This window comes from Oryctolagus cuniculus, chromosome 15 (genome assembly GCF_964237555.1).
Source record: "Oryctolagus cuniculus chromosome 15, mOryCun1.1, whole genome shotgun sequence".
NCBI classification, from domain to species: Eukaryota; Metazoa; Chordata; class Mammalia; order Lagomorpha; family Leporidae; genus Oryctolagus; species Oryctolagus cuniculus.
In genome coordinates, this window is record NC_091446.1 from 59,886,461 (window position 1) to 59,899,066 (window position 12,606).

Consider the following 12,606-nt stretch of genomic DNA (forward strand, 5'->3'; position numbering starts at 1 on the left):
GCTGGCCTGAAAGAGGGGCAACCGGGACAGAATCCGGCACCCCGACCGGGACTAGAACCTGGTGTGCCAGCGCTGCAAGGCAGAGGATTAGCCTAGTGAGCCGCGGCGCCGGCCAAAAGATTTAAGTTCTAATAATAACAAAATAAAGGAGAGAGCGAGCTAAGAAAACAGTTTCTATATACTATTGAAGTTGAATAGTATTAATGCAAGCCAGGAAGTTATAAATTTAAGATGGTAACTGCAACTTCAAGGGCAAGCACTAAAATGTATGCAAAAAACGAATCAAAATGGTACACTAGAAAAAACAAAGAAAATGGACCATGGGGGGATTAAGGAACCAAAAAAAAAAAATATATATATATATATATATATATATAAACCAAACATCAAAATGGCAGAAATGCTTCCTTATCAGTACTTACTTTAAAGGTAAATGGATTAAACTCCACAACCAAAAACAGACTGGCTGAATGCATTAAACATGATCTAACAGTATGTTAAATAAGTCATGCTTTAGATCCAAAATACAAATAGGTTAAAAGTGAAAGTTTGGGGAAAAATTCCACGTAAATGGTAACAAAAGAAAAGGTAGAATGACTACTAATAACAGACTAGATGATATCAGACAAAATTGTTGGAAAAGACAAAGACATATAAGGATAAAAGGGTCAATTCATCAAGAAAATATTAAAAACTTAAGTACTTTCAAAACAAAGTTCTGAAAATATATGAAGCAAAAACTGACAGAACTGAAGGAGGAAACAGGAAGTTCTACAATAGCAGTGTTTTTCATAACCCACTTTCAATAATGGATAGAATAACCATCAAAAAGATCAACAAAGAAAGGGATCTTAAAACAACAGATACTGTAAGTCTACATACAAGGCTTAACAGATATGTATAGGATACTCTATCCAATAAGAAAAGAATACCTGTTCTTAAGCACACATGGAACATTTTTAATAAGAGACTTAACATGAATTTTAAAAGATTACAATCACTAAAAAAAAATCTCAGATCACAATGGAATGAAGCTAGAAATCAATTATAGAAGGAAATCTGGAAAATTCACAAATACATGAAATATGTTTCTGTCTTTCCCTCTCTCTGTAACTCTTTCAAATAAATAAATAAATCTTTACAAAAATCACTTGCAGTGAGAAAAGAAAAGATGAAGCTTGGCCTCTTTATATATTATCTTGTAGATGCGACTTTGCAACTATATAAATATTGTATATTATTATAAAGCTAGATTTAAACAGGCAATTTCTAAAAAATAAAAATGAATTAATTTAAATTTTTAACTGCTTGGTGATCAAACTATACTGAGTTTAACACTTGCAAGACATTATTTGCCTGCATATCTCTACTAGGGTAAAACATAAGGTCAAAAAGAATTACAAAACAATCTAAAAACTATTTTCAGTAACACAGCATCAGTGATAATGCTGGTACTGTTAGGCAGTAAATGTATAAGTCTGGAACATTCTGTCAAACCAGATACAGAATTACTAAGTTTCTAAAAAGACTCAGGCACCAACTGAAGTTGTTCTCCCTGGACAAACATAGGACAATATGACCATCAATACAGACATTATTTACAAGGACTGAAAACCATCAAGTAAGTTTAAAACTATGAAAACATGATATTTGGAAGTACAAGCAAAATAATCACTGCAGGATGCTAATAAACTGAGTCCTTAGAAAAATCACCACACAACATGAATTATACTACTAAGGAGTCAAACAGTGTGGGGTCATTTCTCTATACTTAAGTATTCAGACAATGAAAACAAAATTACAGTGAGTAGCATCATTTCGCAACCCTCAATGAAAGAATGAGTCCTGAGCATCAGTGACTGTTTATATCATAGTCAGCCTCCTGGCACAATGATTTAACACATTAAGGATTTAATAACCAGTGTAGATACTGTATTCAAATTTTTTCAACTCAGAATTCATCCATTTCTCTTATAGTCTCTAAATCTAAGGGGTCATCAAACATTTTCTATAAAGGGCCAGATGGTAAATATTTTAAACTTTGTTGCTAATGAGGTCTCTATTATAACTACTGAACTCTGCCTCTACTATTATAGCTCGAAAGTACCCATGGACAACTGGTAAATGAATGAGCATGACTTTATTTACAAAAATATGTGATTAATTAATTTTGTTCATTTGCAATGTGTTGGTAAGCATTACTGCATCTGAAAACTCCAACTCTAAAAGTTCATAATTTTTCAGACTGTAATAAAGCAAATCTCTGAATAAAATGTTAGAAATTCACTAATAACTCTTCTTCACTAAGTTAACTCGACACATTTATAAATATACAGAAGTAATTTAGATGGTTGCACATCTTACCTTATCAGAAAACCAAATAAGCCTGGAATCTTCATAATACCTAAACATGCCATATTTAGGATCCAGTAATTCCCTCATGATGAGCAAGAAAAATTCTTTGCGTACCCCTCCTGCATCAACAGCATCTTCTCCAACAAATATAACCTAAAATTGCATAATACAAATATGGATTAGTCAATAGGAAATCCAAGTACATTCTGAAGACACTATAGCATCTCACTTATTATTACTAAGAAATATCTTGCAATTCACAGACATTTTAAGTTTCAAAGATATACTAAATAGAAATAGAAAAATTTTAACTTAGTATCTAAACAAAAGTAACAATTATACAACACAGGAGATGCCAAGTTACCTTGAGCGGCTTTTTGTAATCTATGTTCTTTGTTTTCCTAAGAACTTCCATTGCATCTCCTACAATGTTTTCTCTACGCACCACTAGAATTAAGCAGGGATTCACAGATTCAATAACTGGGAGAAAAAGAGAGGAGACATTCTGTCTGTGGGCCTGGTCAATAGCCATCTACAAAACAAAAGATTAAAATTTTAAAAGCAATGCTACAAAGAAGTTACTGTGACTGGATAAACGAACCTATTAGTTATAGGCACACTAATTCCTGTAAGAATTCCTATGCTACTGACATTTACACAGTACTTAACACAGTATCTAATACGTAAGAACTTAATAAACTGAGTATAAAGTGTATTCTTTGATTTTGTTTCATATTAATGTATGACATCATTAAAGTAAGTAGGCAAAGAACTATATACAACACTGAACTGAGAAATCTGAGCACTATTTTTTCTTTAAAAAAAATGTAAGTTGAGAGGTAGGGAGGGAGGGAGAGTGAGGGGGAAAATAGAAAACACTATAAAACAAACCTTTAAAGAAAGTAAGGAACAACCAGGCTAAGGAAGTATTTTACAGAAATTGATCTAGTACAGTGATTACCATATGTGCTCACAAACCAAACACTGGCTCGTCCACTTAAAGCTTTTGTTCTTTTCCTATGGCTTTCTTGTGTTCTTGTGCTAAAATGAAATATCCCATATAAAAGCACCAATTATTAACACATCATTTTAACAAAGACTTCAAAAAAACTAGCTGTGAGCTGTTAGCACAGAAAACTACAAGAATAGTTATTTCTTCTGTTGGTATACATGGAAATAAGCACATTTTTATAATTTCCTGTTATTAAAATGTTTGGAGGCAGTGGGTATTGTGGTGCAGCAGGTTAAATTACTGCTTGGGATGCCCACACCCCATACTGTTGTGTCGGTTTGATTTCCAGCTATTCCACTTCCAATCAAGCTCCCTGCTAATGTGCCTAGCAAGTAACAGATGGTGGCTCAAGTATTTGACTCCCTGCCACCCATGTGGGAGACCAAGATGAATTCCTGGCTCCTGGCTTTGGCGTGGTGCAGCCACAGCTAGCTGTTACAGCCATTTGGGGAGTGAACCAGTGTTTGGAATACAGTACTCACACAATGCTCTTTCTTCCTCTGCACCACTTCTCCCCCCATCCCTATTATTCTGCCTTTAAAATAAATCAATCTTTTAAAGCAAGCCTACTATAATCCTTCAAAGTCACAATATGGACTAGTTTAAAAAAAAATCACTGTAACTGAAAAAATGTTCAACATAAAATGTGAGGAGAAAGGACGGGAAGAGGAGAAAGGAATAGGAGATAATGACAAACATGCTACTACTAAAACTTTTTTCAAGAAAACTTCATATCCTCCTAGCAAAAGATCACTTCCTACTTTAACATCACCTCTGTTCTGGCTACTTCTACCAGATTTTGAAACAATTCAAGATTTTATCAAGTATAAATGTTAAACTGCTATACAGACTGCTTATTTATACAATCAAAGAGTTTTATAGCATTTTAAAAGATATAAATGGTTAGAGATTTAATAATTCTACTTTTGGGGCCGGTGCTGTGGCATATTAGGTAAAGTTGCTGCCTGTGACACTGGCAATGCTGACGATTCGTGTCTTGGCTGCTCTACTTCTGATCCAGCTCCCTGTTAATGGACTGGGAAAAGCAGTGGAGGATAGCCCAAGTGCTTGGGCCCCTGTCACCTGGCTTCCCCTGGCCAATGAAGCAGCAAGGGGAAAGAACCAATGGATGGAAGATGGATCTCTTTCTCTTCCTCTCTCTCTCTAACTCTTTCAAATAAATAGATAAATCTTTTTTTAAAAAAGGAATTCTATTTCACTGAAGCTTTTTTATAAGAAGCTCCTTTTGTTAAAGCAGCCTTTATAAGAACATATGAGGATACTTCAAAGTTTATTTAGGTGTAAAAACATTAAAATGCATTCATAGTTTTTTAAAAAAACACATTTCCATGAATTTCTGCAAGTATCCACATGTCACAGCATGCAACAGTCTTTTGATAGCTTCTGAAGGTATTTTGCAAGGCACTACAATGATACAAAATGCCCCCAAATATTAATGCTTATAGGCAAATTTCAATTATCTACTTTTTAAGAACATCACAGTAACAATTTACAAGATCACTCTCAAATCAGATTAGTATTATACAATATTTTACCTGCATCTGTAAGACTGCATCTGTCTGTAACAGAGTAGTTTTTGCTTGGGCATCAAATACAAATGGATATGTGCAGATTGTTACAGGGATATCTGCCAACTGGAAATAAAAAATTAATTTATTAGTATAAGTTGATTTGTGACATTTATTGTGGGTGGAGTCATTTTTTATAAAGCTGATCATATTAATTCATTCAATTATGTGTGGTTCAGGAATTATAAATGAAACATACTGTTTAAGCAAACCCTATTCCTTCATTTAACAGATATTTCTTAAGTACCATTAGGATGCCAGAATTATTATCAGTCCAATAATCTGCTCATTCACTTAACATTCAAAAGAAGCATCATTAGTATTATTATGTTAGCTTTTAAAGTTAGGAGAACTGATTTACTATTACCATTATCAGATATTAGACATGTTATAGACAACTACTTATCCTAGCAGGCAATGTAGTGCTTGACTGCCAAAGTATTTTAAGTTAAAATATAAAGGATTATTATCATTTGTCAGTCAGACTTGCTTGCTGTCGGAGAGTGTCCTACCATCTATCCAACAAGGTAGTATTTTTGTGCTAGTCCCGACACAATGCCCATGCCATGTAAAGGCTTACCATGAAGAATACACTAGGAAACACTTCATTTCTTTTTAAGTGATCAAAAATTTATTTATGTTGAGTCTGAATTTGCATTTCTATATATTACCATGCCTAACTTTTTCTTTGTTTTGCCCTTGCAGGAAGTGTATATGGCATAAAGTCCTGACCTTGCTCTCCATAAATTGTGTTTTCTCCATGCTAACATGCCCAGTTTTTCAAGCCATTTTGAAAATATGACTTTAAGTCTTCTCTAGCCTGTCTTCTTTTCTATATATTTCAAGTCCCTCTTAACTTTGGCAAAAAATAACAAAAAAAGTAATCTAATACTGCCCAATAACCATCGACTTTGTCCTCATATATAAGACAGTATGCTGAGTTACATGCACCTAATAGTAAATTATCACTCTTCCTGTGTTTTTCATGTGACAAGGCCAACCCTCATCCTGTATCTGTGTGACTACCTAGTTATTGGTCATAAAAAATAATTTTAATTCTCTGAAAATTTAGAAGATTCAGATTATTTCCAAAGTGCACTTAAACTTCACAAACCTTACATTTTCATAATCTTATGGTGCTACTTCTATTTGTGAATGATGAGGCAAACAATATTAGACCTACAATGTAAAGACATCTCAAAAATGCTTCTCTGTTTCAAGTGCTAAGAAAAGCATACCAAGTAATACAAACAAAAAGCAAAGCCAAAGCAAACTCTACCAATTGCTAAAAGATAAAAGAAATGTTTCCAAATGTTAAAAGGGTATTTAAGGGTGCTGACTACTTAGGCCAAATGCCAGAACTTTTTATATATATATATATATATATAGAGAGAGAGAGAGAGAGAGAGAGAGAGAACAAAAATGAGAAAGATGATTAATACTCAAGAGTTTAACTTTGTAACTATTTTTAGTAGCAATTATTAGCTTTAAGAAAAGTCAATAGTCATTTACCAAATTTTAAAGTTTGCCTTTTTATAAAAAGTTTGCCTTTTTATACTCTGAGGACACATTATATTTGATACTGGAAGACTTAAGGAGCACACAGGAACTATTTTAAATCAATTATTGCTGAAATACATAACTGAGGTATAATGTTTAATTAATATAGGTTTTACTTTTCTTAAATCCTTCTAAAATTTTTAAGGACTCAATTTAAAAAGCGACAATGAGGGGCTGTTGCTCTGGTGTAGCAGATAAAGCCTCCACCTTCAGCGCTGGCATCCCATGTGGGCCATGGTTCAAGTGCGGGCTGCTCCACTTCTGATTCAGCTCCCTGCTAATGTGCCTGAGAAAGCAGTGGAGGATGGCCCAAGTCCTTGGGAGACTGAGAACAAGCTCCTCGCTCCTGCCTTCAGTCCTGGCCCAGCCTTGGCCATTGCGACCATTTGGGGACTGAACCAGTGGATGGAAGATACCTTCCCCTGCCCCTCTTTCTGGCTCTTTCAAGTGACTGAATAAATTTTTTTTTTTTTAAAGAGAGAGAGAGAGAGACAGACAGACAGACAATGAACATATACCTATACACATTTTTTTTAAAAACCTCACCCAGGAGGAACTTCCTATACACATTTTTAAAGACTACACCCAGGAGGAACTTTCAGCTTTCCTATCACATAGGAAACAACAGTGTATCTTACTCTGAACATGAGACTTCATTACACCAAACTTACCTCAGTTAATCCATGGTTGACATCCTAAGACAGCAGTGCAGAACGCAATAATGAGGAAAGAGCAATGTTAGTGTTCAAATTTAACTATTTCTATTCAAAGTAGCATTTTATAAATTTGCTACAGAATACTGAATTAATGAGGTAGAAAATACATCTACAATAAAACTTACCCTTTCTACATGTACCTTACATATCTATTAATGTATCACCTACTTTGTGATCATACAATTAGAGATTTTGAACATAATGAAATTTAGTTCCAATAACTAAGTATTGCAATTTGCATAATTCAGTTAGATTAGAGAAACTAATCGTAAACCTGACTGGGTTCTGAAGAAATACTTCTATGGTTCAGTTTCTCCACCTAGAAAATGGAGGAAAATTCCTCAGCCTTTATGATTTGCTTTATGTTAACAAAGTGTTTACAGAAGTTTAAAATGCTTATGGCAACAAAATGAGGACAAATAAAGACATATATTGGACATGTTTGACAGAGATTAACTAGTAAACAAATCATGAGGTATCTTATATTAAGCATTTTTTAAAAAATGAATTAACTTAAATTAGAAATCACAAGATAACCAGTAAGTAGAAAAAAATAAAGATACAATTATGGAAGAAACGATAGTGGAAATTATAATGGGAGTTTACCTCTGCATTGAACAAAAATGTGCACTTTCTTGCATAATGCTTTCACACATGCTCAGGGTACAGACTTATGTAAAGCACCAAATCTTCAAAAATATGCCTTGTGTAGTGAGAAACTAATGTTATCCAAAGACAGGGTACTGTTCTTGGCTACTGAGAAGTGAGCTATAGGCCTTCGGAATGTCATGGCTAAGAGCAGTGTTTTGCCTGCCTGGGGATTTAGCCATTGGACAAATCACAAAAGTGATTAATGATGCAGGCCCAGACCATGTGGCAGTTCTGCCTCCACAGAGCTGAGGGGGAAAAAATGTCAGCCATACAACAAGATGTGACTGGGCCCTAACAAAAACTCTGGCACCAAGGTTTGGGGTAAGATTCTTTGGCTGACAATACTCTCTCAGTACTGTCACACATCTACCCCAAGGAAGTAACTCATGCGTAACTCCATAGGGAAAGTACAACAGATACACTCTGCTGTGGTACCTTTCCTAGACTCTGCTCTACTGCTCTTCCTTTGATTTTATCTGTATATTTTCTCTACAAAAAAACTATAATCATCAATATACTAATTTTCTGTAAGATTTGTGAGGCTGAGTAACAATCAATCAAACCTGAGGAAAGTTTGGGGAAATTTCAAACTCCTCCAAAATTTGCAACTGGTATCAGAAGTACAGGCATGGGTTTGACCCTGGGAGGCAGTGGTGATGGTTCTAGTTACTGGGTTCCTGTCACTCTTACAGGAGATTCAGATTGTGATCCTGGCTTTTAGCTCTGGCCTGGCCTGGCTTGGTCTACACTTAGGTAGTGAACCAGTGGAATGGAGTGTGCTCACTTTGCCTCTCAAGTAGATGGAAGACAAATATTTAAAGAGTAAGTGTAAGGCCAGCGCCGCAGCTCACTAGGCTAATCCTCCGCCTTGCGGCGCCGGCACACCAGGTTCTAGTCCCAATCGGGGCACTGGATTCTGTCCCGGTTGCCCTCCTTCCAGGCCAGCTCTCTGCTGTGGCCAGGGAGTGCAGTGGAGGATGGCCCAAGTGCTTGGGCCCTGCACCCCATGGGACACCAGGAGAAGCACCTGGCTCCTGCCATTGGATCAGTGCGGTGCGCCAGCCGCAGCGCGCCGGCCGTGGCGGCCATTGGAGGGTGAACCAACGGCAAAAGGAAGACCTTTCTCTCTGTCTCTCTCTCTCACTGTCCACTCTGCCTGTAAAAAATAAAAAGTAAATAAATACATACATAAAAGAAAAAGAAAAAAAAAGAGTAAGTGTAATACTATGTAGACTATTCTTAATCTGTAGTTGGCTAAATTCTCAAATGCCTTTGGAAATATCACTGGAGGCTTTACAACATTACCAAGTCTTAGGGTATTCTCACTTAATATGCTAAATAAAGCCAAAGTAGCATAAGTATAAAGAAAACATGACTGCAAATTCTAAGAAAAAAAATTATTGGTAGAACTTTCTTTAAAAAAAATTTCGAGTACTAAGCTATTACTACATAAGTATTCTCAGGGCAGATAGTAAGTGATAGTGTCTAAAGATTGTTCAGCAAAAAAAAAAAAAAAAAAAAAAAAAAAAAAGCCTTACAGATTACATACACATGGTTCAATTGGAAGGCAATTTAAAAGAAACATTTGAAATCCTTTTGTAGTGTATCAGTGTATTTTAAAAAGACTAACTTTTTAAAGCAGTTTTACAGTACACAGCAAAACTGAGAAAGGTACAGAGATTTCCTAAAGCAAAGATGAACTCTTCTGGGAAATACAAAGATGCAAGGAAGCACTAATATACTTCAGGTAGAGTTTTAACCCACAGAAGCTGAATTATGGTAATATTTCCACTGGTATACTCAGCTCTTACACCTACCTATCTTCCTATAAATATTTTGCTAGTGGCCGGCGCCGCGGCTCACTAGGCTAATCCTCCGCCTTGCGGCGCCGGCACACCGGGTTCTAGTCCCGGTCGGGGCGCCGGATTCTGTCCCGGTTGCCCCTCTTCCAGGCCAGCTCTCTGCTGTGGCCCAGGAGTGCAGTGGAGGATGGCCCAGGTGCTTGGGTCCTGCACCCCATGGGAGACCAGGAAAAGCACCTGGCTCCTGGCTCCTGCCATCGGATCAGCGCGGTGCGCCGGCCGCAGCGCGCCGGCCGCGGCGGCCATTGGAGGGTGAACCAACGGCAAAGGAAGACCTTTCTCTCTGTCTCTCTCTCTCTCACTGTCCACTCTGCCTGTCAAAAAATAAAAAAAAATAAAAAAAAAAATTTTGCTAGTAAACACATCATGTTGCCAGTTTGGCAGCCAAAAAGCCTACAAGTTAATTCCCTAAGACAAATATGGTGATGGTTTATATACATAGCACAACTGAGTAAGATTTATAACTTATAAATGTACATTTGCAAATATATAATACCAAAGACTAAAATTCTCACCAATTTTTCACAGTATCTTTATTAGTGCCTATTTTGTATCTGATATGTCTCACATAAGTATATATAGTTCTTAAAAATATGCATATGAATTTAAAAAAAACATTTAGCTTGAATTTCATTGTAATTCAAACAGGAAAGACCCAGGATAGGCCTTTTCTATGCTTTCTTCTGAGATACACACTGATGATACATATGAGTTATTAGAGGTAATAACAAAGGGAAAAAAGCAAACGTTGGGAGCAAATGTTGGTAGTCACCGTAACACAAAGATGCTGGTAATTATCACTAAATTTTTATAATGAACACTTCAGAGCAAAGTTAAAGGATGGTAAGGAAATGTGCAACTGAGAAAAGGACCTAGAAAATAGTGAAAAATCATAAACTTGAAGAGAGAGAGAGGGGAAAAAGGAAGAGGAGAGAGAAAATATATCTTATTTTGCAAAGAGGTGACAATAGAGAGAGAAAAAGAAAAAGTGAAGTAGTCCAAATAAAAAGAACAGTTTCATAGTCAATGTGGGGAGCAAACCGGACTAGACTGTTACTGGAATTAAGACTTATTCTATGCATCTGCTCTCCCACAATATGGTGCTGGGAGAGAAGTAAACAGCTTCCGCACAGCTGCCTCCAGTTCAACTAATAAACTGTAGGACTTGCTCCTGATTGGAGGAGAGCAGCGTACTCGGCGTGTGGGCAGCCGAGTTAGGATTGGCAGAGGAGGACTATAAAGGAGGAGAGAGACGGCATGCACCAGGAACATCTATGGGGAACATCTAAGGGAACCCGTGCAGCCCCCGAGAAAGCCGGCCGGCGGTGTGCCGCTCCCCTGCGGAAGTGGGGAATGCGGCCAGGGGGAACTGCCCTTCCACGGAGGTGGAAGGGATAGTAGCCAACCCGGGAAGAACCAGCAGCAAACCCGGGGAGGGCCGAGCAGACAGAAAGAACAGCGCAGGGTTCAGTGTTGCTCCTCCACGAAGAGGGGGAGCGACATAATGGTGCCGTGACTCGGATATGAAGCCTAGGCAGGGTTTAGTGTCGTTCCTCCACGAAGAGGGGGAGCGACAGTCAAGATCAAAGTCTTGGGGAAAAAAGCCAGAAGACTATATACAGTAACTGGCAGGAGCACGAATGACTTAACAAGAAAACACAAAACAAGAAAGAGGTGAAAAAGAACTAGAGAAAACATACTTCCTATAATTCAGTTATTATTTTCTACCAAAGAATATTTTAAGCTTTCACACTGATCTTTGAATTCCATTTTCCACAAACTTTCAAGTTTCCTCATATGTATGTATTTATACATATACACACCTTATATATGTGGTATATATATATATTTGCACATGTATACAACTATATACATACACACACTCATTTCACCCTATGTCCTTAAGGCAGATTCTTTTGAACCTTACTTAATAGGGTCAACATGATGGTCAACCCACTAATAAAGCCACTAAGAATCTTATCCCTCCAGCCCCAGAGGCATATTAGAACAAACCAAATCATGAGTTCTGGATTCTGATTTCTAGGATATGGTATTAAACCAACTTCACAAATTAAATAAAGAATAAGCTTCCGCTGCCACAACCATCTGTTCATTATTACTCTGTGTATAAATGGAAAGGGAAAACATGTGGTTGAAAGAGTAAAGTAATAGGGGGCCAGCACTGTGGCATAGCGGGTAAAGCTGCCGCCTGCAGTGCTGGCATCCCATACGGGCGCTGGTTTGAGACCCAGCTGTTCCACTTCCAATCCAGCTCTCTGCTATGGCCTGGGAAAGCAGTAGAAGATGGCCCAAGCCCTTGGGCCCCTGCACCGCATGGGAGACCCAGAAGAAGCTCCTGGCTCCGGATCAGCGCAGCTCCAGCCGTTGCAGACAATTGAGGAGTGAACCAGCAGATGGAAGACCTCTCTCTCTCTGCCTGCCTCTCCTTCTCTCTAACTCTTTCAAAGTAAATAAATAAATCTTGAAAAAAAGAGTAAAGTAATAGAAGGCAACTCTCAATACAGAAACCACATATTTGAGAACAGAGAGAATGAGGCAAAGAGGAAAACTCAGAAATAGGTAGTCCTCTACTGCCTCACTTATGAGAAAACAGTGGCAGAGAAACAACATCCTTTGGAAATTCAGTTCGATAATACAGTTATATACTAAGATGAGTTTAGATGACAGCACTATCGAATTTATTTATTTTTAACGTTTTTACTTATCTTTCATTTTATTTTCAAAGGCAAAGAATGAGAGACAACGATCTTCTATCTGCTGGTTTATCCCCTAAAATGCACACAGTTTCTCAAACTAATTTTTAGATCCCCAGGGTATATATTCTTTGAGAGTCTGTAAGT

The 12,606-nt window shown here is 37.3% G+C and overlaps 1 protein-coding gene across 13 annotated transcripts in view; it reads right to left on the minus strand.

The window, feature by feature from the left end:
- HERC4 (HECT and RLD domain containing E3 ubiquitin protein ligase 4) overlaps positions 1-12,606 on the minus strand; it is a 153,140-nt gene that overhangs the window by 20,848 nt on the left and 119,686 nt on the right. For 9 of the 13 annotated variants that reach the window (XR_011382419.1, XM_002718458.5, XM_051823238.2 and 6 more), the window contains 4 exons: positions 7,188-7,211; positions 4,924-5,022; positions 2,720-2,887; positions 2,365-2,508 (listed from right to left, as the gene is read on the minus strand). Coding sequence is in view for 11 of the 13 variants with exons in the window: in XM_002718458.5 (XP_002718504.1) it covers positions 2,365-2,508; positions 2,720-2,887; positions 4,924-5,022; positions 7,188-7,211 (435 nt within the window). In the remaining 2 variants the exon portion in view is untranslated. The remainder of the gene's footprint in view (positions 1-2,364; positions 2,509-2,719; positions 2,888-4,923; positions 5,023-7,187; positions 7,212-12,606) is intronic. The other 4 variants (XR_011382418.1, XM_002718459.5, XM_008270066.4 and 1 more) reach the window with 1 other exon arrangement.